The sequence below is a fragment of the Aulonocara stuartgranti genome (genome assembly GCF_965226115.1).
Source record: "Aulonocara stuartgranti genome assembly, chromosome: 1".
Taxonomy (NCBI): domain Eukaryota; kingdom Metazoa; phylum Chordata; class Actinopteri; order Cichliformes; family Cichlidae; genus Aulonocara; species Aulonocara stuartgranti.
Genome location: NC_138939.1, coordinates 2,558,165 through 2,583,418, shown reverse-complemented (window position 1 = coordinate 2,583,418; position 25,254 = coordinate 2,558,165). Strand labels below are relative to the sequence as shown.

Here is a 25,254-nt window from a genome sequence, read left to right as displayed (position 1 = left end):
CTCCATCTGACAGCAGAGCTCCCTGCAGGCGACGGGCAGGAGTGGAGCCCACAGCAGAGGCGCTCGCTCCGCTCGACCATAAATTCTGAATTAGGAGTTCCCTTCTCTGGAACTAACTCCTGAGAAACAACCCATAACCCCACTCCACCAAAACACTCGGCACAATGAGGATAGACAAGTACCGTTGTCCTGGCAACCGCCAGATTCAGACACGTGCACCACCAGATGGAGAAGTGTGATTGGTCACAGATCTCCGCTGCGCTAGAGTCCAGTGGCGGCATGTTTACACCACTGCATCCCACATTTACAATGTGCTTGGTGATGTAAGGCTTGGATGTAGCTGGTCGCCATGGAAACCCATCCCATGAAGTTCTCTACGCGCTGTTCTTGAGCTAATCTGAAGGCCACGTGAAGTTTGGATGCAGAAAGTCTGCGACCTCTGTGCACTATGCTCCTCAGCATCCGCTGACCCCACACCGTGATTTTACGTGGCCTAGCACTTCATGGCGGGGTTATTGTTACTCCCAATCGCTTCCACTTTGATATAATCCCACTCACAGCTGAACGTGAAAGGTTTAGTAGTGAGGAAATATTTGGACTTGTTGCACAGGTGGCAAACTGTCACGGTTTGTAGAAGCCGTGTGCATGCTGAGGTGCTTGATTTTATACACCTGTGGAAGTGACTGGAACACCCGAATTCAATGGTTTGGATGGGTGAGTGAATACTTCTCACAATATCGTGTATTTGTGATTTAAATAACTTTACCTTCTTATATAAAGCGCCTCGAGGTGAGTTGGTGCTATAAAAATAGTCGAATATGACAGGTTATTATCTCCATAGCAATGAAAAAAAAATGTGTTTGCTAATAATTTTACCAAAGAGAAGCATGTATGATGTAAACAGTGTCCGCCGCTGTGACATGTTAAACTCAGCGAAGACAGAAAACAGGACTCTGTTCTCCAGAAAATAGTCATAGCCGAACCCCACCCCAAAATCACCTCATTCATAACTGCTGTGCGTAACATGATGTCAGTCAGGAGGTGCGTTTCTTTTCTTCACCTCTGTGGTTGCAATACCAACGTCTGTGTGTGAAGAAGACTCCTCGTTTCCACGGATACGTCCACTGGCAGCTGATGGACGTGGTAAACGTGCCTGCTGATAGTTTCACTGTTTTTAGTCATCAGCTGAACTCTTCTGATTAACTCTGACTCACACGATGACAGGATCTGACGCACACACACACACACACACACACACACACACACACACACACACACACACACACACACACACACACACACACACACATGTTTACCCTGTTTGTCTGTCACTGATTCGGCACTCTCACAGATCCCTGAACCTGGATCTGGACCTCAAACCTTTAAAGTTCTGTCCCTGACTGAGGCGCAGCCGTCTCACATCACACAGCTACAGGCTTTGCCATGGAGTCGTCAGCTTAAGCTGAGGGTGATGTGTCATCTGTGATAATTGTGGGACATCTGTGCAACTCTGTCAGACAAGTCCTACAAAAACTCTGCAGGGCATCTCCACCTTACAAAAATGTCCCAAAGCTTCAGAAATTCCCTCCCTCCTTACAAAACTGTCCTCACTTCCTCTTTCATTTAAAACTTCCTGATAAAGTTCCCTGTTCTTCCACAGAAGCTTTGTGTTTGTGTTTGTGTGAAGTCTCAGACCTGATTGTGTCTTTACGAGGACCGGACAGATCGTCATCACAGAGCAGAAGCGTCTCAGAAGCGAAAACATGTCCAAACAAAGCCTCAGCTGTGATTTGGACGCCACTGCATCCTCTCCTGGTTTCGCTGTGACTCTGCGTGACTTTCTAAATGCTGTAACTTCACTTACAGTCAGATGATAAAGCTCAGAAGAAATCACCTCCTGTCACCACGAGGATGGGGCCACGGTTTGATTACAGGAATATACAAACAGCACATGGTGAGAGAAGCTCAGCTTCAGTGTTTCACACCGATGTCACGATGTTGGACACGAGGCAGTGAAATCCGACATAAACATGTCGGCTTTGAGGGAAGATTTAATAAACGGAAGCAGCAAAATGTGACGTGTAAACTGATCTACTCTGGTTCCTTTCCTGTGTCTCAAACAGCAAGTCATGTGACCCACCGCCATGCTGCAGTTTATTCCCTCACTGAGAGCTGTTACACTCCAGCAAGATCACTCAAACGCTGCTCAGTGGGAGTGGTGGCGCAAACAAAGACCCCATGAAGGTTTGGCCTGGTTGGAGGAGGACGGGCTCTCTCTGAGAACACTTCCTGTCAGTGGACTTGGACGGCCACAGCCACAAATTACAGGTTTGCCTCATCACAGCTGTTTAAAGTTTATTAATGCTTAGTTTGCATTATTAGGGGCGTGGCCTCTTTGACTGATAGGTGGATGGTGACACAGGTGGCCGTAGCTGCTAGCCAGGCTTCACCTGACCCTAAACTGGACCTCTGGACCATGTTTGTGCTGTTGGGGCATTTGTAATGACACTGGCGCCACCAGGCCCTCTGACCACCACCAGTAGGCAACGGGTGAAGTGTCTTGCCCAAGGACACAACGACCGAGACTGTCCAAGCCGGGGCTCGAACCGGCAACCTTCCGATTACAAGGCGAACTCCCAACTCTTGAGCCACGATCGGCCCACGATCATAGAAATGATCAATTCTGTCTCAAAAAGGGCAAAATGGTAATGGCGCTACCTTAATGTAGGTAAAGGTTTCACCTTATGGATCTACTTTGAAAACAACTCAACAACAATTCATTCATAAGACTTTCAAAAATTGTTTTCTATAACTTTATTTAAGGTTTCCGTCCTTCATCATCTTTCCTTTCATGTAGATGTGTTTTTGCTTTCTTTGCAGTTTTCTTGCAGGCCGTCACACTGTTTGTATATTATAAATTGTATGACTGTGTACGTGACAAATAAAAATTTGAATTTGAATTAAATACATAAATATATATTTGTAGTGGAATCTGCCCCAAAGTCCTTCTAGAAACAACTCTCGCCACTTAGCATCTACTCTGAAACAGCCTCTGGCACTTTTTTGGCCAGTTATCTAAATTGTCTTTAATTTTAAGGCTCATTGGGACATAAAAATCAGGACATTTCCTTCGGGATTAATAAAGTATTTCTGATTCTGAAAAAATAAAAATGCTTGAAAACTCTGCTGAACCACAATAAAGATGAAAAATATTTTTCCCTCCATGGAAGAGAAACTTCCCTCCGTCTTTGCTGTTCCTGAATCGTGCTCCGTGTTTTTTTCTCTGAACTTGTGTTCAGATTCAGCGAGTCGCTGATGTCACTCCACGTGTGACACGTGTCTCCTTTTCATTAGAAATTCAACCTCACATCAAGACGCTGAAGCTGAGATGTTGACGCTGTGATGTCATGAGTGTTAGGGTTCCAGCACTCTGATTGGCAGATGTAGTTTTCAGGTTTTGGCGTTAATGATGCGTGCGGGAGGACCTGGCGTCCTTCGTTCTCTGTCTCTTCACACCGTCTCTCGTCCTTCATCCATCATCCCTCCATCTCTGCCGTCCTCTCGGGCAGCGGAGGTGAAGGCTCCTCCTCCTGTACCGGTATCTCCGCAGGTGTATGGACAGGTGGAGGTGAAGCACTGGAGCTCAGCTTCTTGCTGACTTGAGCATAAACCGAATCCCCGTCGTAGTTGCTAAAATCCTCCAGAGCGGCGTCATGTGCTCTGGCTGGCTTGTGATTGGCCGGCATTGCTGGTGATGATATGTCCGGGTTGGTGCCGTGTCCTCCGATGGCGTGGTAGATGTGCTCAGCGTTTTGATCTGTGAACAGACAGACGACAGTTAGGAACTAATGATCAGATCACGATGATCAATAAAAGTAGTTTCTGTGGTTTCTTCGTTCTCTCCCTTCAGAGAATAAAACCTTGGCTCTGTGGCGCCCCCAGGTGGCTCCTCCAGGGAGTGAACTGCACTGAGACTTCCTCTTCAGGACGTGACTCTGAACACACAAACACAGGCATCATGGGACATTCAGCAATCTGAGTTTCTTCACCGAGTTTCTTAATTTTTAAGTGTTCTCATTAAAAAATAATATCACGAGTTCATGAAAGCGATTCAGCCTGAAGCCAGAAAATCGAGCATGAGAGCAAACTAAAAGCATCTTGTTCTACACGAAAACTCCATTAAATATTCTTACTGAACCTGTTAATGAGCCTCATTTGTGCACATGTGGAATATTTCTTATTTACTTATATTTATTCATGTCATCTGTTTTATTCTTTAGTTTCAGGTACGATGGAGCTGTCGGGACTTTAGAGTCAGGACATCGGGAGCCGGAGAGACAGCGAGAGGTGAGGACATCATCTTTTTATTTATTTATTTTAAAAAGCACATTGATTAAATTCAAGTCGCTGTTATTTATTTAGCCCCAACAACACTTGCCTCAAAGTGTTTTATATTGTAATGTAAAGACCCAACAATATTACAACTATCAGATGAGCCCCTTTAAGCAAGCACTTGGTGACGGTGGGAAGGAAAAACTCCCTTTTAACAGGATTAAACCTCCAGCGAATTAGGGTCTGCAGCTGGCTGCTGCTCAACCCTGATTGGACAATTTGATCTACAGCAGCTTGGTGCTTCATGGCGACACGTTGAAATTTGCCACGCCACCAGGGGATCAGTGCAACGTCATACTTCCTGTTTCCTCCTACATTTGGACACTGATGAAATGATTTCTGCAGACCTCACGTTAAATCAGCTCCGCTGATAATCACGGAGCATCTCGTCCTTCCTGCTTCTGCGCACGAAAAATGAGACTACAGATGAAACGTGCCTCTCCTTTAAATGCAGAATAAATTTAAAAGATCCTTCAGCTCGAGGTCGAAAGCTTCTTTTTTGTGATTCTTTATTTTTCCTTTGGAAGAATAAAGTTATGTTAAAGGTGGGAATGCACACAGGAAGTCATTCATATTTTTTTTCTGAAACTATAAAACAGTCTTCCCAGCCTCATCATTCATTTGACCTCATGAATCGTATAATTTAAATGTCTTTAGTTAAAGTCTGCTGTCTGCCTGGTGGGACCTTGCTCAGTCTGTGGCGCCCCCAGGTGGCTCCTCCAGGGAGGGTCCCTAACAGGGTTAACTGACATGTCAGCTCCACAAAGATATCACATCTTTGTGGAGCTGAATCGGCTCTCGCTGACGGTCAGTAGCTGTTAGCGCAGTAAATTCTGACTTATTTTCCTTGGTGGTCATCGTTTCCAGCACAGGAGGTATTCATTTCACCTCCGATCTTCAGGTTCAGGGCCATTACTCGTCTACCTCTGTGCACTCACGCGTAAAAGACATTTTTCTGCAAAGACTTTTATTTTCTGGAGGTGTTGTGAGCTCTTCCTCCACCCTGACTTCATTCCACATGCAGTTTGGTGCTGCTTATATAAAACTGAAGTAAACTCCGTCGCACGAACCTGAAAATGTGATGAAACTACTTCATTAAAACTTCATTTAGTATAGCTGAAAAGTCTGCTCACGTTTCTCGTCGTTCTGGATCTCGTTGATCGTTGGGTTTTCTCTCACTTCCTCCAGCTTCACCTGTCAATCAACACGACAGGTTAACTATGTCTGTGAAGGTTCTCAGTCATCCAGGTCATCGTAGTCCAAGGAGCTTGCAAAGAAAAGCGTCTGGACTTCTTTAAGTTGCTTGAAGACGTTTCACCTCTCATCCGAGAAGCTTCTTCAGTTCTAAGGTCAAATATTGGAGAGTCCCAGATTTAAACCCTGTGGGAGTGTCCCCCCCCAAGAGGGACAAAAGACCCCCTAATGATCCCCTACCTAGAAGAGCCACCTCCACGGGACAAGACTCGGCTGTCCATCTGCATCCAAAGGTCAAAGGTCAACCGTTCGAGGATGCCAATGTTCACATTTTGGACAGAGAGGACAGATGGTTTGAAAGAGGAGTGAAAGAAGCATCTATGTCCACTGTGAATGGCCATCTTTGAAAAGAGGGCGGGGCTTACGACACCAACTCTCTGCCATCTATAATCCAGTTTTGAGATGCTTCCCAGACGCCTTAACGCCCACTCACATCCTGGGCCATCTGACCTCAGGAAATCACATGATAGGGTGGGGCCAGGTTTCACAATGGCTCGTGTGATTAGGTAGAGGACCATTAGGGGGTCCATTGTCCCTCCTGGGGTGGACACTCCCACAGGGCTTAAATCTGGGGCTACGTCCACACTAATGCATATTAGTTTAAAAATGCATCGTTTTCTCTCTGTTTCGGCAAATACAGCGTTTTCAAAACGCTCTGAAAAACACATACATTTCAAAATGGTGCTTGGGCGTGGCAGTGTGGACGGCGAAAACAGAGACTTTCTAAAACGATGACGCATGTTAGTCATATGATGCAGTCATGTGACCAATTATACTAAGATAGCGGAGGGCATTATGCAGCAGTTGTTTTGTTTGACGGCCCTATTAAAGATTAATATCAGTCTGCACATCCTCCAGAGAGCTTTTCTTCAAATTCTGTAATTCTCTCTCGCTTTTGCAACTTTGTACTTTTGTGTTACTCGCAGCAACAACTCCACCTCATTGTTAGTCCATTTTAAAAACTCGCTGCTTTTCCTCCACATTTTGCCGCAACGTTTCAGAGCCGGAAAGTAAATAAGCAGCAGACAGAAATGAGGCAGGTCGAATCTTCTTGCGTTTCACACATGCACAGGACTAGAACGTAAGTGTTTTCGGCTGTTTCAATGTGGACGCACAACTCTGTGAAAATGACTGAAAACGCTAGTGTGGACGCGGAGCGTTTTCAGACAAAAATGCCGTTTTCAAATCTATCCGGGCCAGTGTGGACGTAGCCTGGGACTCTCCACCATTTGACCTTAGAACTGAAGAAGCTTCTTGGATGAGATGTGAAACGTCTTCAAGCAACTTAAAGAAGTCCAGAAGCTTTCCTTTCTCAAGCTCCTTAGACTACAAGTTAAGCCACGCCCCGTCCCATCAGAGGTTTTAGGTCGTTAAACTCGTCTCTTACCACGCTGATGAGCGTTGACGGGGTTCTGTTCACCTCCAGATCCTGAAGCTCAAACGAATGTCTGAAAAACAACAAACAACAGCGTCAGATCAGGTTTTAATGATTCACTGATCATTTCAGATGTTACTGGATTGTTTAAGATTGACTCTGATAATCACGTTAAACTTTTCATTTTCATTCATTTCATCATTCTGTGATGTAGAAAGACTGCTGACCTGCCGCAGTCGCTGCAGAGACCCGTGAGGAAGATGGAGAGGATGAGGAGGAGGATGAAGAAGCTAACCACTCCTGATGGCAGGAGCCACAGCTCGATGGCGTCTGGTCCGGTTGCCATGATCCCTGAGAGGAGAGAAAACGCAGATGAGTGAGGATGACCTGGAGACTTTATGACCTCCAAGAAACTCACTTTGCATTTTAGTGTTTTGTAAAGAACTTTAATTAGCATCAGATGTAAATTATCCTCAGTTTCTCTGATCATTAACAGGTCTAACAATCAGCAGAGGTCAAAGGTCAGAAACTTTATTCTGACCTATTCTGAAACATAAATTCCACCTGATCTGTTTTCATATCAAAGGAATGCTTTAAATGCGCTCTTCAAACATAACTGAGCAAATATGAGCTCAAATTTACTGATATCATTGTGTGCTAAAGCCCTGAGTCATGAACGCACAAAGCAACACACTCGTGGATCAAACGTGACCCTGTGTGTGCTTTAAGGCCGGTCCGTCGTCGGGTGTGTACTCGTTCTTTCAGCTCAGCGGCGATTGAATCATCCTGACCAACTCCTGTTACACAAACAGTGAAGCAGATGCCGGAGGTGGGTCGCGGTGCGAGAACGCCATGTTCAGATTAGAAAAAACTGCATTTAGCGCAGTTATTTCACTGTAATAAAGGAAACGAGGCGCAAACAGCCAAGCTAACACGTATCCACCTCACTGATTATCACGCCACATCTCTTCTGTTAAATGTTGCAGTGACAAAACATCAGTTAAATGTTTCAACAGCTGGGGCTGTTTTTTATTCTGCGCAGGGGGAACTTCCTGTTGTCTCCAATGCCTGTCTCCAGAGCTGCGACTCAAATACGCAGACACATCGTAGTCCATCGAACTTGAGACTGAACTTAAAGTGAAGTAAGGCCACAGAGCAGGCGAACCATGAAGAGATTAGAATAAATGAATGAAAACAGGAAACATCATCACCATGTGCGATGATGATCAGAGCTGCGGTGAAAGGTTTGGGCGGGGCTGCTCTTTTTAAGATTTCTTCTCTTTTCTCAGTTGTTTGGAGACGGAGTTCCACGTATGAAGGAGACGACTGCCTTTCTGTTTATTTTCTTTTTGTTTTTGCAAAGAAAGCGAGCCTATAGCGTCCACAAAAGCGAGCCGCAGTCCCAGCAGGTCACCTGATCTCAAGGTCAGCCCACATCACCTGATGGCTCAGGCAACACCCTTGTCCACATCCTGATGGGTGAGCAATTTAAGCTGCTTTATCCTGCCGGGCCACAGTTTCTGCACATTTGCAAGCCCCTTTGCCTTCCAGCGAAGCCTCCTCTGTTCTGTACGAGGAGGTGGTGCTGTCGCTCCACCCGCTCCATCTTTGTATGCACGAGCACGGTGAGGTCCCAGAAAAATGCCAAACAAGTCAAAAAAGAAAAAAAAGCCACGAAGAGGCGTAAAACAAGTAAAAGAGACATTAAGAGTCCATAAAGAGACCCTAAATAGTTCTGACAAAGTGCAAAACAGCAACATTGTATTGATAAAAGACAATGAAGTCACAACAGTTGGCCTCAAATTACCCCAAATTACAGCCCTTTGTTTCAGCCTGTAACTCATAGAACAGGGTGGGGTCTGCAGCTGGGGGCCCGCTGCCTCATCATCTGTCTCTGGTTTTCTGGTGTGAATACCAAACGATGCCAGTCTGTCTTTTAACCTGTTTCCTGGTCTTAAAAGTGCTACTATGAGAATATTTTTCACGTCAAACGTGAAAATCAAGAACACACTGATGCTGCTGCTATCACATAAGACAGCTCAGAAAAGTAACAGATAACAGAACCTCAGATGTGAAACTTGGTAAAATAGTTACTTTATGATATCTCTTGACACATTAATATTAGGATAATTAGTGTTTGCACATTAATTTCCTTTACAACTGACATTATGACTGTATGTCTGTGAATTAAAACACATCAACTTTCTCATCTACATTCATGTCAGTTGAATAACTGCAGGCAGCTCCAGAGTACGAGTGCAGCTCTGAGTGTTCCAACAGTTCAGTTTACTTTCTTAATGTATGAGCGCTAAAGTTTAAGAAGCAGTGTGGACGTACCTGTGTGCAGACAGCTGTGTGTTCAGGTTCAGTGGTGCTATGAGGGTTTGTTCCTGCTGCACGTTTACTCATTGACAGACTGAACAAACACTCTGCTGTGAGAGCTGCTTAAAGACACACTGCACAAACACTGCACAGGACTCCGGATTCCCCCACAGGAACTGAGACCTGCTTAGCTTAGCTAAGCACAAAGACTGCATGTGCACATATTCAAAATGTTGCAGTCTTTGCTTAAATCTAAAAATGTGTGATTATTAATGCTAACAAAAATCGGTAATTATTCAGAAATGTGCAGAAAGACTGCAGTTCCTCTAATATCCAACAGAGGCTTCAGCATGATCATAGTTTAATGGGCACTAAACCTACTGTGTGTATATTAATTTTAGGCAGAGTGCTGACAGTCATGGGGATTTATGTCAAAAACATTAGTCCACATTAATAATGAGGCTCTGACACATTTTAGACCCATCAGAGATCACTGTGAGTAACTAAAACTGGAACGTGGCATCACAGACTGTCTTGTTAAAGATTTGCTGTAAAGCAAATCAACCTGTTTGAAACCTCTATTTTCACAGAGCTACAGGCTAGCAGCTCACTTGCTGCCTCTTTTTCTGCTTTAATGTTTTCATATCTCTGCTTTTTTATTTTTAACACCCTCTGCGTATTTGCTGTTTCACTGCTGATTTACTGATGAACTTTGACCTGCTCTACGGTACAAGTGTATGTGAACAGGATGTTCCTCACCTGTCCATGTGGTTCCTCACACATCTGTTATAATCACTGTGTTGAACATTTACTCTGTGCTGTCAATAATACAGCCACAAATGCTTTCAGAAGTGGCTTTGTTTCATAATTTTAGTGTTCAAACCGAGAATGATATTCTCTCCTGATAGCTGAACGGGGGGTGTGTTTTACATTTTATGGCGTCTTTCTAACCACAGGCAGCTGCGACTGATAAGCTCCATAAAGCCGAGATCAAACTGAAACTGGAGCACCAAGAGCAGCTCCACCCGAACTGTGCAACTGACACTTTCTGCTTGACTGGCAGAGTGAGGCCCTTTGAGGACTGTGAGAGGCAGATAACAGCAGCCTTGCTGTTAAAGGACACATAAAGTGAATTCACATTATTTTTTCTCTATCGCAGTCTGCATTCAGCTTCCTGTCTGGATGTTGTCATACGTGCATTGTGGTGTTAAAGTCCATAGAAACCCTGTAGTTACTGTAAAATGTCAGCTAAAATTTCATTTTGATAGATAAAGGGAGAATCAGCTTTAGTAAAATATGGGGTGTTGGTAGGTTGGTTTTTAATAACAGATATATTAAAAACCAACCTACAAGTTGGTTGTAGGTTGTTCAATGATTGTTCATACAAATCGACAGGCTGTAAATTTTAGAGGTACTACAGAAACCGTCTGTTAGATTTGTATTGTTTATTGTCATTTATGCTTAGAAATTTTTAACTATATATGCTTAGAGGTGCATAATCGATTGTGTAGTGATAGGATGTGTGATCCTTAATAGTCTGCAAAGGCTTGGTGTGCATTCCAGAGTGTTCTGGCATTCACACCCACATCCTGGGAGCATGGGAGAGGTCGTACCTTCTCTTATTGTTTTATGGAAGGATAAACATGTCTATATCTGTTTTAGGCTAAGTGCCTTTTGTTTAGACGAACTGTTGGACTTCCAAACCAGCAGGGTTAGGGAAGTCATTTATGGGGTCACACTCTGACCACACACACACTTACACAACGCACAGGTAAGGTACTCTTTGTGTGTATGTAGACGTCATATGTTAATGAACCTATGTATATTCATGTAACCTCAATAAAAGAGCAGTGTTACGGGGGAGCGGATGAGAGCACCTGGGGTCAAGCGAAGGAACGGCGTTTGTCCAGTTCTCTCCCGTGCATGAGAACCATAAAGAACTTTGCCTACTCGTGTCTTGCTTTGCTGTGTAATTAAATTGTCCTTAACGTTCCAGCAAATAGGTTTATGCTACAAACCTATCACCGTCCTTTACGCCGACACAAACTGCACGGGTATGCAGGAAAAAAAAATCTGCCTGCTAAACTGAAAGTTCTCCAGACCATCAACCACTAAAAACATGTGGCTCAAGTCCTAAAACAAGCAAGAATGAGAATCCTTTGGCAAAAACTACAACAAAACTACAGAAATGTAAACCCTTGGTTCCCAAATGCTTACAGACTGTTGTTAAAGGAAGAACAGTCAACGGTTATCTTAGTATTTTATTATCTTATTATTTTAATCTGTTGTATATAGTATCTTATTCTTATTCTATTCCAGTGTTTCTAATTTTTGCTATATAACTTTGCACTGTCCACTTTGGAGGGCGATCGTGGCTCAAGATTTGGGAGTTCGTCTTGAATGAATAGTGGAATTGTAAAGCGCTTTGAGGGGTCCCGAAAAGCGCTACATAAATGCAATCCATTATTATTATTACTTTCTGCTGTAACAAAACAAATTTCCCACATGTGGGACTAATAAAGGTTATCTTATCTTATTAAATACAGGTTTTAGATTTATTTTCAATCAAGGCCCCAACCTGGAGCTCAGTGAGGCAACAGTGTTCAGCTAACAGATAAACGTACAAACTATAGACAATATTACTTTATTGAATATGCAAACAGAAATTAAAAACTGGTCCCATAATGTTAAATGGTCACTTGATTTTAGTCGTTGTTTAGTAAAATGTAAAAAAGAGAAACCAGAAGAACCAGAAGTTCGGTGTAGGAATATGATGGTCTGCATCACTATCATCTGATGCTAACAAACAACCCAAACCAACAAAAGTAAAGAAATGCTTCCACTGCAGAGTCAGTCCCTCAGAAGAAGAAGAGACTTCCTGTACACAAACTTTTTCCTCTTCTATCGTTGCTCTTTCATCAGCTGTGCCTGAGCCTGCCTCCTCATGGCGAGGGCTGTCAAGGCGCAACACAACGTCAGGCAGGGAAAGGAGGCGCAAGCCAGCAGGAGGCGCTCCTCTCCAAACTCTCTGACCATCGCCGGCCGCCGCCATAGGAAGTCGTGGAACAGCGCTTCCTGCTGGGCCAGTGTGCAGAGTGACAGCAAGATGTGGAAGAGCTGGTGTCCGTGGCCGACGATGTCAAAGTGGCCGGGGTAGAAGCGCTCAGGAACGGGGCAAGAGAAGAAGAAGGCGGACAGCATAAACAGCACCACCTGGTGGAAAAATGACAGAAAGCTTTTTGACAGTAGCACAAAAATATACAAATAAGAACAATTTGTGCAATAATTTTACCCAAAATTACTAACTAGTAATAAATATAACTGTTAGGTCTAATAAATCCATGACTAAAGAAATAAGTAAAAGGAACTACCTGCAAGAAGTGCAATGGTAGTGCAGGGCTGCCTGTCCAGCTGTGGGTGGCAAGACGGTGGGCAACAGGGCTGATGTCCACTAGGTAGGCCACACCCATTGGGATCAGCTGGCAGAGCTTCCTGTGAAGGGGGTATGGACGGCGGAAACGAAGTTTTGCATAGCAGCAGGCGGTGCACGAGAGCCACGCAAGGAGGGCAGCTGCTGGGAGGAAGACCTGAAATCCAAAAACCTGATCAGGACATCTGAACATACCGATGGGACGGAAGACTCAAACACAAACCTTTCTAACCATGTTTTCCCTTCCATCTGAACATCCAGGCATCATTGCAATAAGAAATCCAACTGTCCACAAAGTAATCATCAAACCATTAAATAAGCCAACTACAAAACATCCAAATTGTCCATCCATGAACAAACCTGTCCAGCCTGCACTGGGTTCATCAGTCCAACATTCACACTATTCAGTCATCTAATCACCCCACTTTCCAATATCCAACAGTCACAGTATTCAGCTGTCCAACATCCAATCATTAAACTGTCCAACCACCCAGATCTCCAACCATACAGCTATACCCGTCCAACAATCCAATATCCAATTATCAAATTGTTTACCAATATCATTTACAAACCATCCAGTCATCCAACACCCAGTCACTAAACTGTCCACTCATCACACTATTTAACAGTCCATGAGTCAAACTATTCAACCTCCTAGCTCCAGTTGGGAGGTATATCCAGTTGCATCACTGGATATACAGCCATAACAATATCCAGTGATTCAATAATGCAACATCCAACAATCAAATGAACCAAATTCCCAACCATTAAACCGTCCAGGACTCCATTTATTAAACTATCCAACCATCCAGTCATCCAACATCGAATCACTAAACTGTGCAACTTTCACACTATTAAAATTCTAACTACCCAACTATCCAACCATCAAGTTCTCCAACCATACAAACATACCAGTATTCAACATCCAACTACCTAGTATCAACTCGTCTAACTGTTTGACCATCACACCATCTTGCAGTCCATGTATCCAACTAGCCAGTCAGCCTGCTCCCCAAAAATACAACCATATCAATATCCAAACATCCAGCTTTCAGACCATTAAGGTATTACACTGTCCTACAATCCATCTATCCAAAATACAACAATCCAACTGTCCAACAATCACAGTATCCAAACATCCAATGGTTATACTATCAAACCATCCAACTATCCATATACAATACAGTCATCTAACTGTCAGGGGGTGAAAGGCTGATATGTGGAAGTGGACATGAAAGCAGACTCAAGGGACAATAGACTAGCAGTTACTAGCAGACGGGCACAGTGGACTGGAGCAAACTGAGGGCACCGCAAGATCAGGCTCCATCTGTAGAAAAAGAGGGGGTTGGTACCCTAGAGAGGCTTCAAAAGGCAAGAGACCTATAGCAGAAGAGAGAAGTGAGTTATAAGTATATTCAGTCCATGAAAGTTTCCAGTTGGCTCCGAAAGTTGTGCAAAAATCTTCAAATTGTCTTGTTAACGGTTGAAGAAAGTGACAAGTAAAGAAAGCTGCAGCGGAGTTTAGTTCCAGGAACGGCAAAAACAAACTGGACACACAAGGAAACAGCAGTTAGAATTCAACGAGGCAAATAACAAGAGATGGAAGAGCCAAGTTACAGCCGTAGCTGACGGACTGGCAATGAGACAAAGGGTGAGCTGGTCTTAAATGCCAGCCTGCTGATTGCCACTGATGGATCACTGCTGGATGATGCATGTGGAAATGAGCCTCTGCCCTCATGGGCAGGTACTGGAGAACCAGAGCCAGCATGGAGAAACACATCAAAACAGCAGACACTCACGCAACCACCCAACCATCACAGAATCCAGCCATCTATCATTCAGTGAAAATACCCAAACATAACACTGTCAGACTATCCAATATGTAACATCCAACTGTCCAACCTCCTGCCTCCATCCAGTCAGTCAGTCAAGACTAAATTTCCACTACCTTACCAGAAAACTACCAGGCCGTCCAAAAAATCAACCAACATTGCAGACGTCCAACAATCAGCCATCAAATATTACCATAGTTCAATATCTGTAAACAAACCTGTCCCAGCATGCTTTGTCTCCAGGCAGTGTTGGAGCTGTACAGGCAGAGAGCCAGAGCGCAGCCATACTGATAGACGGCCACGCCCACATAGTCCAGGAAGAATAGTGAGTAATGCGCCTGCTCTGAGTGGGACTGCAGCAGGTGAGCGGCAGCACTGCAGGAGGTAACACGATGTTAGTTAAAGCTGCAATATTTAAAATGTTTACATTAAACTTTAAACATCATTCCCAAATCAAATATATAGGAAGACTTTGTTATCGTTGGTGACTAAAGAATGAATCACTCACCTGCAGCTGAGGTATGTGACTGCAGAAAGAACATAGAGGACCAGAGGTAGAGAGGAGGCATCCACAGAAAAACCTTCACCTTCAGGACCCTGCAGTCGGAAACCCAGGATTCCCTTAATAGGTCAAAGGTCAGACAACAGGAAGTCAAACAGAATGTCATCATGCAGCAGAAGATCAGAGCATCTGTAAATATCCTACCCCTCCTCGCATGATGGCGAACACCATGAACCTGAGCACCACGAAGGCGGCAGCCAGCAGGTGGCTCCACACATTCAGCGTCTCATTGTGGATCTGGAACAAGCTGAGGGCGTAACACCGCCACGACATGCCCGTGGGACGGTACCCCGTCAGGATGAAGCGCTCCCGAAACAGAGGGGGAACATCCACGTCTCGGACGGTAGGGGGGTTGGATGGGAGGAGGCGGTGCAGTAGAGGGAGGAAGTTAAGACAGAGCGAGGGATGGGCAAACGACACCTGAGGCATGATGGGAGATGACCCAGCTGGATGAGGAGGAAATGATAAGAAGATTCTGTTCTGTTTGATTTGATTACCCCTACAAAATGAAAATCACACTTCAGTAAATTAAATTATAAATTTATTTGGAAGCCAAAAAGCTGAGAGTATTAGCTGTAAAGCTTATATCCTTGTTATGCTTTTATCTGTTGGGAATTCCAGATTATAAAATGTAAAATAAAAGTTTAATGCTGGGAAATGACTGTAATTCAGCAGAGATATTTGTTATTAAAATGTCAAATATTTGTACTTTATCAAACAAATTTCTACCATGAATATACCAGTAAAATGCTCTGAAGTAATTTATTTTAAAACTCTAATTTTCTAAATAAATACATTTCTAAAGGTGATGTTAACATGAAATTCACACCAGATGTAGGTAACAACCCATCCAATGCACACATACAAATAAATCAAACCACAGATGTCCATAAACTAATTTATGTGTAATAATGCAAAATGGCCTGTATTTGTAAAGCGCTTTACTAGTCCCTAAGGACCCCAAAGCGCTTTACATATCCAGTCGTCCACCCATTGGTGATGGCAGCTACATTGTAGCCACAGCCGCCCTGGGGCGCACTGACAGAGGCGAGGCTGCCGGACACTGGCGCCACCAGTAGGCAACGGGTGAAGTGCCCAAGGACACAACGACCGAGACTGTCCAAGCCGGGGCTCGAACCGGCAACCTTCCAATTACAAGGCGAACTCCCAACTCTTGAGCCACGATCGCCCAGGGAAAAAGTATTGAACACATGAAGAAAAGGAGGTTCAAAAAGGCATGGAAATGGCATCAGCTTCAGAAAATCAGTAATTACTGCAAATTAATATCAGCTGGTTCAGTCCCAACTGATGGCCTATAAAAATGGTGTCTCATCACCTAGGTGTCACACAAGTAAACATCTCGTGATGGATAAACCCAGTGAGCTCTCTCAACACTTTCACAACCGTATTTTTGTAAAACATACTGATGGCATTGGATACTTGGCACTTGTGGAGAGCTACAGAAAGACCTGGAATCAACAAGTTCAGTTGTTTCAAAGAAAACAAGTTATGCACTTAACTACCATGGCCTGTATGGACGTTCACCATGCAAGAGTCCATTGCTAAAGAAAAAGCGTGTTGAAGAGCGTTTAAGGGTTGCTGAACAACATTTAGACAAGCCTGTGAAACGGAGGGAGAATATAGTCTGATTAGCTGAGACCGAAATGGAACTCTTTGGATGCCAAAATACATCAAAACACCATGTTTGGAGAACAATAAGCACAGCATATCACCCCAAAAACACCAACAGTCAAGTCTGGAAGTGGAAACATTGTGGCGCAGGGCTGTTTTTCAGCATAATATATTTTTTGGAGCACAAAGCACATTAATCCAAACAAAACTAAGTCAAACTTTACTCAACTCATTCTTCTTGCTTCCTCCACTTCCGTAACATTGATTCATTAATGTTGAATTCTCTCACAGCTGCTCTATTCCCATGTTGTTGCAGTATATTAATGACTAACCTCGTATTGTGGATGGATTATCTCAGTTGTTCTCCTGACTGAAGTTTGGCATTTGTCCCTAACCATCGGGAACCCTCACGTTAATTTTTATCAGGTGGAAAAAAATTAGCGTTCATCCTCCAGCTTCACTGCGTTTATGTTATGCTAACATAGCTGTGTCGCTAGCAATCACGTAGCACATCATTATATACCAGCTAGCCCAACTTCAGTAACCCTACAAACATCACTGCTGTTTAGTTTTCTGTTTTCATTTATGTTGGAAGTGATAGCAGAGCTGTACGTTTGAATTGTTTCAGAAATCTCTCAGTCAGAACATGCTATATCAAGTTTAGGTGGAAGCTAGCGAGCTAACTTCCTGCTAACTCCTAACTAACTCCGTTACATTTAATAAATCCTGTTTTTATGGATGCCTGGATGTTAAACTTAATTGTTACACCTGGTAAAGCAGCAACACTGATCATTTTATTAAAGAAGAAAGAATTTAGACCGTTTTTAACTCTCAGTGTTCGTTTGACTTTGGTACCTGAAGTTGACGGAGTTTTGGACCCCGATTACTCCGCGAGGCTCCTGACTACAGTACCGTAATGCTCCAACAATCCATCAAGCTTAGCAGCTTCGTAGCTTACCAAAGTCGCACTAAATCATTTTTTGACAGATTTTTGAGCGCCGTGTAGCACATAAAATCAGTTTGAGGTCAATAAGCACAACCAGTTCATACATAAGGTGCACCGGATTATAAGGTGCACTGTTGATTTTTGAGAAAATTGAAGGATTTTAAGTGCGCCTTATAGTGCAGTAAATACGGTACTTCATATAAATGAAGGAAGGATGAATGGAAAGATGTACAGAGACATTCAGGATAAAAATCTGCTGCCATCTGCCAGGATGATGAAGATGAAACGAGGGTGGACGTTTCAGCAGGACGATGATCCCACAGCCAAGGATTCTCTCAGCTGCTTTCAGAGAAAGAAAATAAACCTGTTAGAATGAACCAGCCAATCAGCTGACCTGAATCCAAATGAAAACCTATGGAGAGATCTAAAGTTCATAACGGGGTCGACAGAACCTTCAGGATTTGAAGACTGTTTGTGTGGAACAATGGACCAAAATCACACCTGAGCAATGCGTGAGACTAGTTTCTCTGTGCAGGAGTTGTTTTGAAGCTGTCATCACCAATACAGGCTTTTGCACGAAGTATTAAATACATTTCAGTAAACGTGTTCAATACTTTTTCCCTATGTTTTTCTAATTAATACACCATTAGAAAGTTTGAATTCTTTGCATCTGTGTACTGCATTGTTTCACATCAATAGCAGCTTAAAAATTTATTTACTTTGAGAATTGGTATTGGTATTCAGTACTTATTTTACCCCGCTGTGCATGAGAGGGAAATAAATGTACAGATAGCTGGCAAATAGATTGAGTTAAAAGCAGTCCAACAGCTTTGATTGGAGCTTGTTCAGCTTCAACAAACTTTGGCTTAAAGATGCTTCAAATGCCTTTTTTCTTTGGAAACACTTAAGCTTCAATCATCTCTGTACAAAGGTCAGAGGTCACAGAATCTGAAGGACAAGAAGGAAATCAAACCTACCTGAGCGTCTCCTGGATGTGAGCTGCTCGCTGCTACGCTCCACAACTTATTTTCTACTCACCTCTATTGTTTTCTGTTCGGGTCTTTGGGCCTGCTGTCAGTGTTCAAATCACACACACACACACACACACACACACACACACACACACACACACACACACACACACACACTCCACAATGTGTTCTTGTTTTCAGCTAATTAGAGCTGATTTCAGTCTGAACAAGTTTTTCTCTGCAGAGGATTTCAGACATCATGAGACTCAGCAGTAATGCACACTTCGCTGCAGCGTGCATGCCAATACACCACCAAATCCTCTACACAGTAACGTCACATTTATTCTCTAAATCTCTAAATACGTCAGATTAATAAAAGGAAAGATTAGGAACTTTTCTAATTCGTCCAGTGCACATGATGGTAAATTTGGAGACTAATTCAACAAAAAAAAAATAAAGAGACAAAGCAAAGCAAAACTGTAAACTTCAAGTTTTGTTTTTCTCTTGTTATTTTAGTTACCGGTATATTTCCAAATTCTAAATGAAAACTATTCTATTCTATTTTATTCTCTTCTAAAATAATAAAAATGTAAGATGATAAAATATTTAAGAATGTTGGCCAAAACAAAACTGTAAAAGGTAACAAGCTTTGTAGAAGAATTATGTTTTAAAAAGAGGAGAAAAGCAGTTCTGCTACGCCCACTGGTGGATGGTGAGAGAACTGCAAGTCCACAACTACATGTTTAATTTGTTTTGTGTTTGATTTGTTTGGTTATATTCACACGCCATCATTCAGAGATCAAGACTGTTCCTGTAATGTTACTGTCAAATGAAGTCATGTCTTTCACTGTACAAAATACATTAAAATGTTATTTTGTGCTTGAACAAAAACGAGTAATCATCCAAACCCAGACTTGAAAACAGCATTTCACACAATCAAACACCGAGTTTTATCTGAACTGAAGCTGTTCTGTGGATTTCTCTATCACAGAGAACGCAATGTGCATATATTCACTCTGCAGGGATTCCACAAGGCTCTTTGCTCGGACTACTTTTCTTTGCACTTCATATTAACATGTATCTAAATATTAATATTCCAATGTACGCAGATGATGCAGTAGTCTTCACACAATGACACGCTCAAAATCACACATTCTTATGTCTTACAGAGGCACTGACTCAGGTTCAAGAGTGACTTCAAAATCATTAATTTGACTAATTATTGAACGCACGATCTGATATCGTCGTGTTGGTGTTGTTCCCAGATCATCATACTAAATGTTGTTCCAGGATCAACATTGCAAGTGACCAATCAGAATGTTGTGACGTCATACTTTTGCGACTTCGGGAAAAAAACGCCGTAAAACAAAAAACTGTACTTAAGCTGCGAGAAACCGCCTCTGTCCGCCGATCAACGGACCCTGACCCTAACCCCAACCCTAACCCTAACCCTAACCCTTTAATAAACGGTAAGCAGAACTGATATTGTCCTTGCAACATTGGAATTTCATAAATGCACGTATGGCTTGGCGCGCAAAAGAATAACGTCACAACAATGTGATTGGTCACATGCAATGTTGAACCTGGAACAACATTTTCATGATGATCTGGGAACAACACCAACACGACGATATCAGATCATCCGTGTTGTAACAGTCACAATGGTGTGGTGTCTCTTTAAGACAACCCAAGTCGAGGGTTAATGTTGTCATCCGTATGCGCCACTACTCTGTTTGTTAAGCTGCAGCCGTTCAACCGGGCTTATATGGTTGACGAAGGGAACGTGTATTAAAGAACATGCTGTGGAATTCCCAAAGCCAGCGTGAGTGTGTATTCTTTCGACTATCCTGCTAAGTGTTTTGCCCCTTCCTCTCAACCACTAAACACAACCCGACGTTACAGTGTGATGTTTATGAAACAACTAATGACGCTGTAAACAAGTTCAGTTAACTTTGATTCACTTTGGGCTCGGGTGTAACAGTATGACTGAAAATTTCAACAACAATTTAAAATTTAATTTACACAAATCCAAGCACATCAGGCCATTTCCGGGAAAAAAATCGATAAAGGCAATCTCTTAAGCTTCGATCATTTAAAAAACATGGCAGTTTTATGTATAAAGTTTTATATAGACTTTCCCCAATACTTTCAGTTGATTTATTAGGGGGATTGGTGTTAGAGCTGCTGCTAGAGTAGACAGCGAGGGGCCTGATAGGCGAACCAAATGTGAGTAAAATGTGAGGTCAGTAAAGGGGAGTAACTATTTTGGCACTTCTCAGATCGACGCTGCACATACAATGAAAGCTGATCTCAAGCAAACCAGACTTGTCATCATTTTTTACTCCACGTAGTTTTTATTTGTTTGTGTGTTTTTTATGTTACCTGCACAGAGATTATAGATAAAAATGAAGAGCTGATTCAAATCTGGCACATCTGATGTTAACACGCACTGTGCAGTTTTTAAATAAATACAACAGCAAGAATGAAATGACCAGGTTTCAATTAACTTATTTTTTAGCTCCTTTTATTTCGAAACATTTCTGTTTCCTGGGCTTCACTTCTGATCGGTCTCGGCTCGAACACAGGTGCAGCCGACCGCCACAGAGCGGAACGATGCTTTGTAGCAGCGCCGGCCATTGTGTGAGGTCAGGACCAGAATGTCCTGGTAGACGGGGACTGAGTTCAGGTTGTGTTGGTCCTTCTGTCCTGGGATGGGACTGGAACAAAAGCTGGTACTGCACTCGGCCTCCCAGAGCGTCCTGGGGATTCGGTTTCTGTCCGTGTTTGGCCTGAGTCAACAAACACAGCAACAAGTGAAATTAGACATTTATCAGAGTTGCTTCTGTTTTTACTCATTCAGTCATTTATTCACAAATTCATTCATGAGTTTACTCACGTCCAGTTCCACGGAGACAGAGATCTGCTGTGGATGTCCCCGTTTCCTTCAGTCAAGCTGGTGATCTCAGAGGAGAACGTCAGCATGGTGTCACATTCAGCTGCAGATTCAGTTTCAACCTCGGAGTGAGCGACCCACAATGCACCGCAACATACCTGAATATACAAGATTACCAACAAGTTACAATCTTGGGTTTTACTAAATGCAACTATTTCAACCATTTTTACATTTTTTCTGCATACATATATGTATTCCAGAGCTTTCTGAGCATCCTCAGCCTGTTTGAAACATCGTTCAGTGGTTTCAACTTTTAATCTAGTATGAAGAGTACGAACCTCTTAGAAACTCTTAGTGAAGCTCATCTGTGCAAGTTTCTCAGTAAGTTTTTAGTCTGTACTAGAAGCTTAAAATACTAAAACTAGAATTATTTGTTTCACAGTTTTAAACTCTGCCTTTTAAAGACTGTTAGAGCGTTTATTCCTCAAAGTCCATACGTGTGAAAAAGACAGTCCTCTCTCACTGCTTCCACGTGAAGCGGAGGGTAAGTATCAGCCAATCAAATGCCCTTCATTAACCGATTAATGACCCGAGGGACCACTTCTATATACAGGTGTATATGTTAACACACTCAATGCCACAATCTCCCCAGGAGCAGACATACCAGCAAATTCACCCTGAGCTCAAACCCAAGAGCTCCATGAAGATGCATGGCTGAAAAAGAAAAGAATCAAGCTGCTGCAGTGGTGCAGAGTCCAGAGAGCTGTGCATGAACGAATGGTGCAAACCTCGATGAACTGAAGCAACGCTGTTACCGAGAGTGGACCAAAACTGCTCGGCAGTGATGAGACAGACCGATAGACTCACACAGAGAACAAAGTTCAAATCCAGAGTGAAAATGTGAGAACAACAATTATAGATGTACTATCAACACAAACAAGCTCTTTTTAATTAAGTCTATCCGGATTTAATCCATGGTGTTGCCCAGAGGAGCGTCACCCTGAAGCTGGATGGAAATGCTGGGTTGGACTGTTTTAAAGGAGATTCTGTGGACTCTTCAGAAAAAGCTGGAAATCAAATCCCAAACCTGACATGCTTCGAGCCTCCATCAGCATCTGTTAACCTGAGCGCGCTGCTGAGAGTCTATAACCGTTCCTTAAAGGTTATTTTATTATACTTTTTAGTGAGATGATGACAATTTAAGCAACGACAAACTTCATCACTCTAAACGCTGTTTTAACAGGGTTTAAATTTCAAATCTACAGGGTTGAATAAGAACCATGATAAGCACAAAAAAAGACATGATAGTCCATTAAACAGCAGCAGCCGACACAAAACTCAGTTTTAAACATAAATAAACACAGAGTGTCTGCAGGAGGACGATTTCACGGAGAGTTTTAGGACGAGATGAACTATTACGCGTCATGACTGTGTAACTATTAGGTAAAAATACCAAAAACTGTTATAGTTGATTAAATATTATGTTAGCCACACAGATTATAATTATTATAAACCCGGTGAGCCGTACAGGAGATTATCTGGAAACGTGAAGTAAAACATTACTTTATTAAAAGCGTTTTCTGACCAGTTTAAATTTACTCACCTGCCTAAAGACCCGCGCTGGGTCCAGTTCTGGAAAGCTTGACACCTGCGCTGCACACCTGACTCTTCTAGGCCAGCTAACGACATCTCTAAAAGACTGCTTGGAACTAGTTTCTGTTTGCGACACTTTTCATGTCCATCCATTAAATGAACCCAGTAAAACCTTTCAGCCGCTGCTGGTTCTTCCAGTCTGATCAATTTCACAGTCAAACTGCTAAATTTGCTTTGCGCTGGAACTTCTCACCAGTCATCCCCAATCTAACCTTTGCGACTATCAGCCGTGAGTAATTTCTTGCATGTAATTTCCAGCAGACTAATATAATCTGGCTTTTCATCTTTCAGTCGCAGTAAACAGATGATCAGAGTGAACAAAGCCGATGCTCACCAGCAGAGTGTAGACGCCGTGCCTCAGCAGCTTCATGATGTTGCTCTGGTCCTGTCCAGCGTCTGTGTGCGACTGCTCTCATATCAGCACAATTTATGCTGATCAGATGTGATCACGCCTGATCTCTGAGATGATAACAGCTCAAGAAACAAAACGGGAGATTCCTGTTATCTCTGCAGACCATCTGAATCACACGATGAAAGCCTGACAGGCGGTCTGTCAGATGAAAAGAACACGTTTGCTGCACTGATAACATCTGTGACAGAAAAACAGGAAAAACGTGTAAAACAGCAGAAGCTGAATTTTATTTTCAGTGTGGCAGGTTTGGTCGCATTAATTTAAAGAACAGAATTTGTTTTAATGACAACAGATTCTACTTTTTTTATTTTCTGTAATATAGTGTCCACGGTTTGCATTAAATGTGTTAATAAGTGTACGCTCAGCTTCTCTCTGATGATCTGAGATCATCACTGATTTCTTTATTTGGTCATTTCCTTCAGGCACAGCAAACTCTGGTCTTCCTGCTAAGAATGTAGGTGTTCTCCATGCTGTCTACCTGAGCAGAAACTACATATGTTCAATTTTAAGAAGCATTCGCGATCAGAGACGTCCTGAAGTAATTTGTTTGGACAACAGCTCCATCCATTTTCCTCACCTACGATCATGGTGGTGGGGAAAGTTCTCCCAGCTGACAGAGAGCAAAAGATCTCAAACACCTGGAGACAGACGCACCTACAGCCAGTTTACGATCGTTAGTGAGCATGTCTTTAGAGCGCGAGGTGAAACCTGCAGAGCTGCAAGCAGAAGGTTCAGAGCTTCCAACCCTGCTCCAGCACACTTATCTTTATCCTGATCGATCGAAATTGATCAAAAAAAATTATCTGATTGTGTTCATGCACTGCTTTTGCAACTGATGTATCTCAACAGGAAGCAGGTTTCATATCTGCAACATTTATCTAACCTAAATCTAACCAAGTTTATTCTATTTGATAAGGTCCCTCCAGCTTCCAGAAGTGTTTCTGGTCCTCGTTAAATAATGAAATCATCACATGTGAGAACGGAGAGATGACAAATGGTGTTCAGGAAGGTTAGAAAACTGGGAAAGTTGTGTCCGTGGACATAAAACTTGTGCGAGGCTGCGATGTGCTTTCTGAACTTCTGATTTGTAATAAAAAATAAGAAGCAATGTCGTTCAGAAGCTGCTTTTCCACATTCGCGCTGCTTCTCATCGTGCTTCCAGAGGTTGGCCGACAAAGAAAGTTTGGAAGAAGGTTTGCTTTACAGATACGTAGAAGACTTGGTTGGCTTTGTGTCGAGGTCTGCAGTCCTGTGGTGTCATTCAGGAGTCCTTTGTTCTTTATCTCCTGCTGACTCTTTCCTCTGAAATAAAAGGCATAAAATCCCCCCAAAAGTGTCTTCAAAGTGCACGCTGCCCTGAATTTTACGATGTTGTTTCGTTAGTAGTTTCTTATCTGTTCGATCCATCATCTACCGTGAGAATTCAGCTCCCCGCGTGGGATCATTCCAGTTTATCTCGTCTTTATCTGCATCTTTTACTGTCAGCACATCAGCAAAACATCTGATCTAAATATCTGTTTCCTCTTTGATAATCACCGTATCTGTTTATTCTGTAAAGCTAAAGTTGGGTGTTTAATCAT

The 25,254-nt window shown here is 42.8% G+C and overlaps 3 protein-coding genes and 1 long non-coding RNA gene across 17 annotated transcripts; 1 reads left to right on the top strand and 3 right to left on the bottom strand.

The window, feature by feature from the left end:
• Positions 1–569: 569 nt before the first annotated feature.
• LOC309721019 lies at positions 570–11,283 on the top strand. Of its 3 annotated transcripts, XR_014280633.1 has the most exons (5): positions 570–1,954; positions 2,124–2,328; positions 4,281–4,347; positions 7,236–7,397; positions 8,064–9,348. It is a non-coding gene; the product is annotated as an uncharacterized lncRNA (long non-coding RNA). The 3 variants fall into 3 exon arrangements; XR_014280634.1 differs by having other exon boundaries at positions 570–2,328; XR_014280632.1 differs by lacking the exons at positions 570–1,954; positions 2,124–2,328 and adding an exon at positions 10,300–11,283 and having other exon boundaries at positions 4,009–4,347; positions 8,064–8,500.
• LOC309720950 (uncharacterized protein) lies at positions 2,802–10,305 on the bottom strand. The gene is made up of 6 exons (XM_082558210.1): positions 9,359–10,305; positions 7,249–7,372; positions 7,034–7,094; positions 5,526–5,586; positions 3,921–3,995; positions 2,802–3,817 (listed from the first exon to the last, which is right to left on the bottom strand). Exons 2-6 carry the CDS (start codon positions 7,365–7,367, stop codon positions 3,537–3,539), a joined length of 597 nt encoding a protein of 198 aa, XP_082414336.1. The 5' UTR covers positions 7,368–7,372; positions 9,359–10,305; the 3' UTR covers positions 2,802–3,536.
• A 698-nt stretch (positions 11,284–11,981) lies between the features above and the next one.
• Positions 11,982–18,804, bottom strand: LOC309709200 (membrane progestin receptor beta-like). 12 transcript variants are annotated; one of them, XM_082537738.1, is made up of 7 exons: positions 18,723–18,754; positions 17,132–18,084; positions 15,312–15,613; positions 15,114–15,226; positions 14,824–14,980; positions 12,715–12,930; positions 11,982–12,556 (listed from the first exon to the last, which is right to left on the bottom strand). In XM_082537738.1, exons 3-7 carry the CDS (start codon positions 15,594–15,596, stop codon positions 12,245–12,247), a joined length of 1,083 nt encoding a protein of 360 aa, XP_082393864.1. In that variant the 5' UTR covers positions 15,597–15,613; positions 17,132–18,084; positions 18,723–18,754; the 3' UTR covers positions 11,982–12,244. The 12 variants fall into 12 exon arrangements, with proteins under 12 accessions (XP_082393864.1, XP_082393865.1, XP_082393860.1 ...); XM_082537739.1 differs by having other exon boundaries at positions 17,655–18,084; XM_082537734.1 differs by having other exon boundaries at positions 17,978–18,084.
• Positions 18,805–21,213: 2,409 nt separating this feature from the next.
• Positions 21,214–23,644, bottom strand: il17a/f2 (interleukin 17a/f2). The gene is made up of 3 exons (XM_082539413.1): positions 23,597–23,644; positions 21,613–21,767; positions 21,214–21,505 (listed from the first exon to the last, which is right to left on the bottom strand). Exons 1-3 carry the CDS (start codon positions 23,630–23,632, stop codon positions 21,271–21,273), a joined length of 426 nt encoding a protein of 141 aa, XP_082395539.1. The 5' UTR covers positions 23,633–23,644; the 3' UTR covers positions 21,214–21,270.
• Between the last annotated feature and the right edge of the window lie 1,610 nt (positions 23,645–25,254).

Excerpts from the sequence above, each read along its gene's own strand:
- il17a/f2 (XM_082539413.1), bottom strand. The coding sequence starts at position 23,632 with ATGAAGCTGCTGAGGCACGGCGTCTACACTCTGCTG. Across the intron at positions 21,768-23,596 it reads ACGGCGTCTACACTCTGCTG|GTATGTTGCGGTGCATTGTG; the intron begins GTGAGCATCGGC and ends TTGTATATTCAG. Across the intron at positions 21,506-21,612 it reads CTGTCTCCGTGGAACTGGAC|GCCAAACACGGACAGAAACC; the intron begins GTGAGTAAACTC and ends TTGTTGACTCAG.
- LOC309709200 (XM_082537729.1), bottom strand. The coding sequence starts at position 17,069 with ATGAATCAATGTTACGGAAGTGGAGGAAGCAAGAAGAATGA. Across the intron at positions 15,667-17,028 it reads GGAGGAAGCAAGAAGAATGA|GGGTAATCAAATCAAACAGA; the intron begins GTTGAGTAAAGT and ends TTCATTTTGTAG. Across the intron at positions 12,931-14,823 it reads GACAAAGCATGCTGGGACAG|GTCTTCCTCCCAGCAGCTGC; the intron begins GTTTGTTTACAG and ends TTTGGATTTCAG.
- LOC309720950 (XM_082558210.1), bottom strand. The coding sequence starts at position 7,367 with ATGGCAACCGGACCAGACGCCATCGAGCTGTGGCTCCTGCCATCAGGA. Across the intron at positions 5,587-7,033 it reads CGTCAACGCTCATCAGCGTG|GTGAAGCTGGAGGAAGTGAG; the intron begins GTAAGAGACGAG and ends GTTGATTGACAG. Across the intron at positions 3,996-5,525 it reads GATCCAGAACGACGAGAAAC|AGTCACGTCCTGAAGAGGAA; the intron begins GTGAGCAGACTT and ends TTGTGTGTTCAG.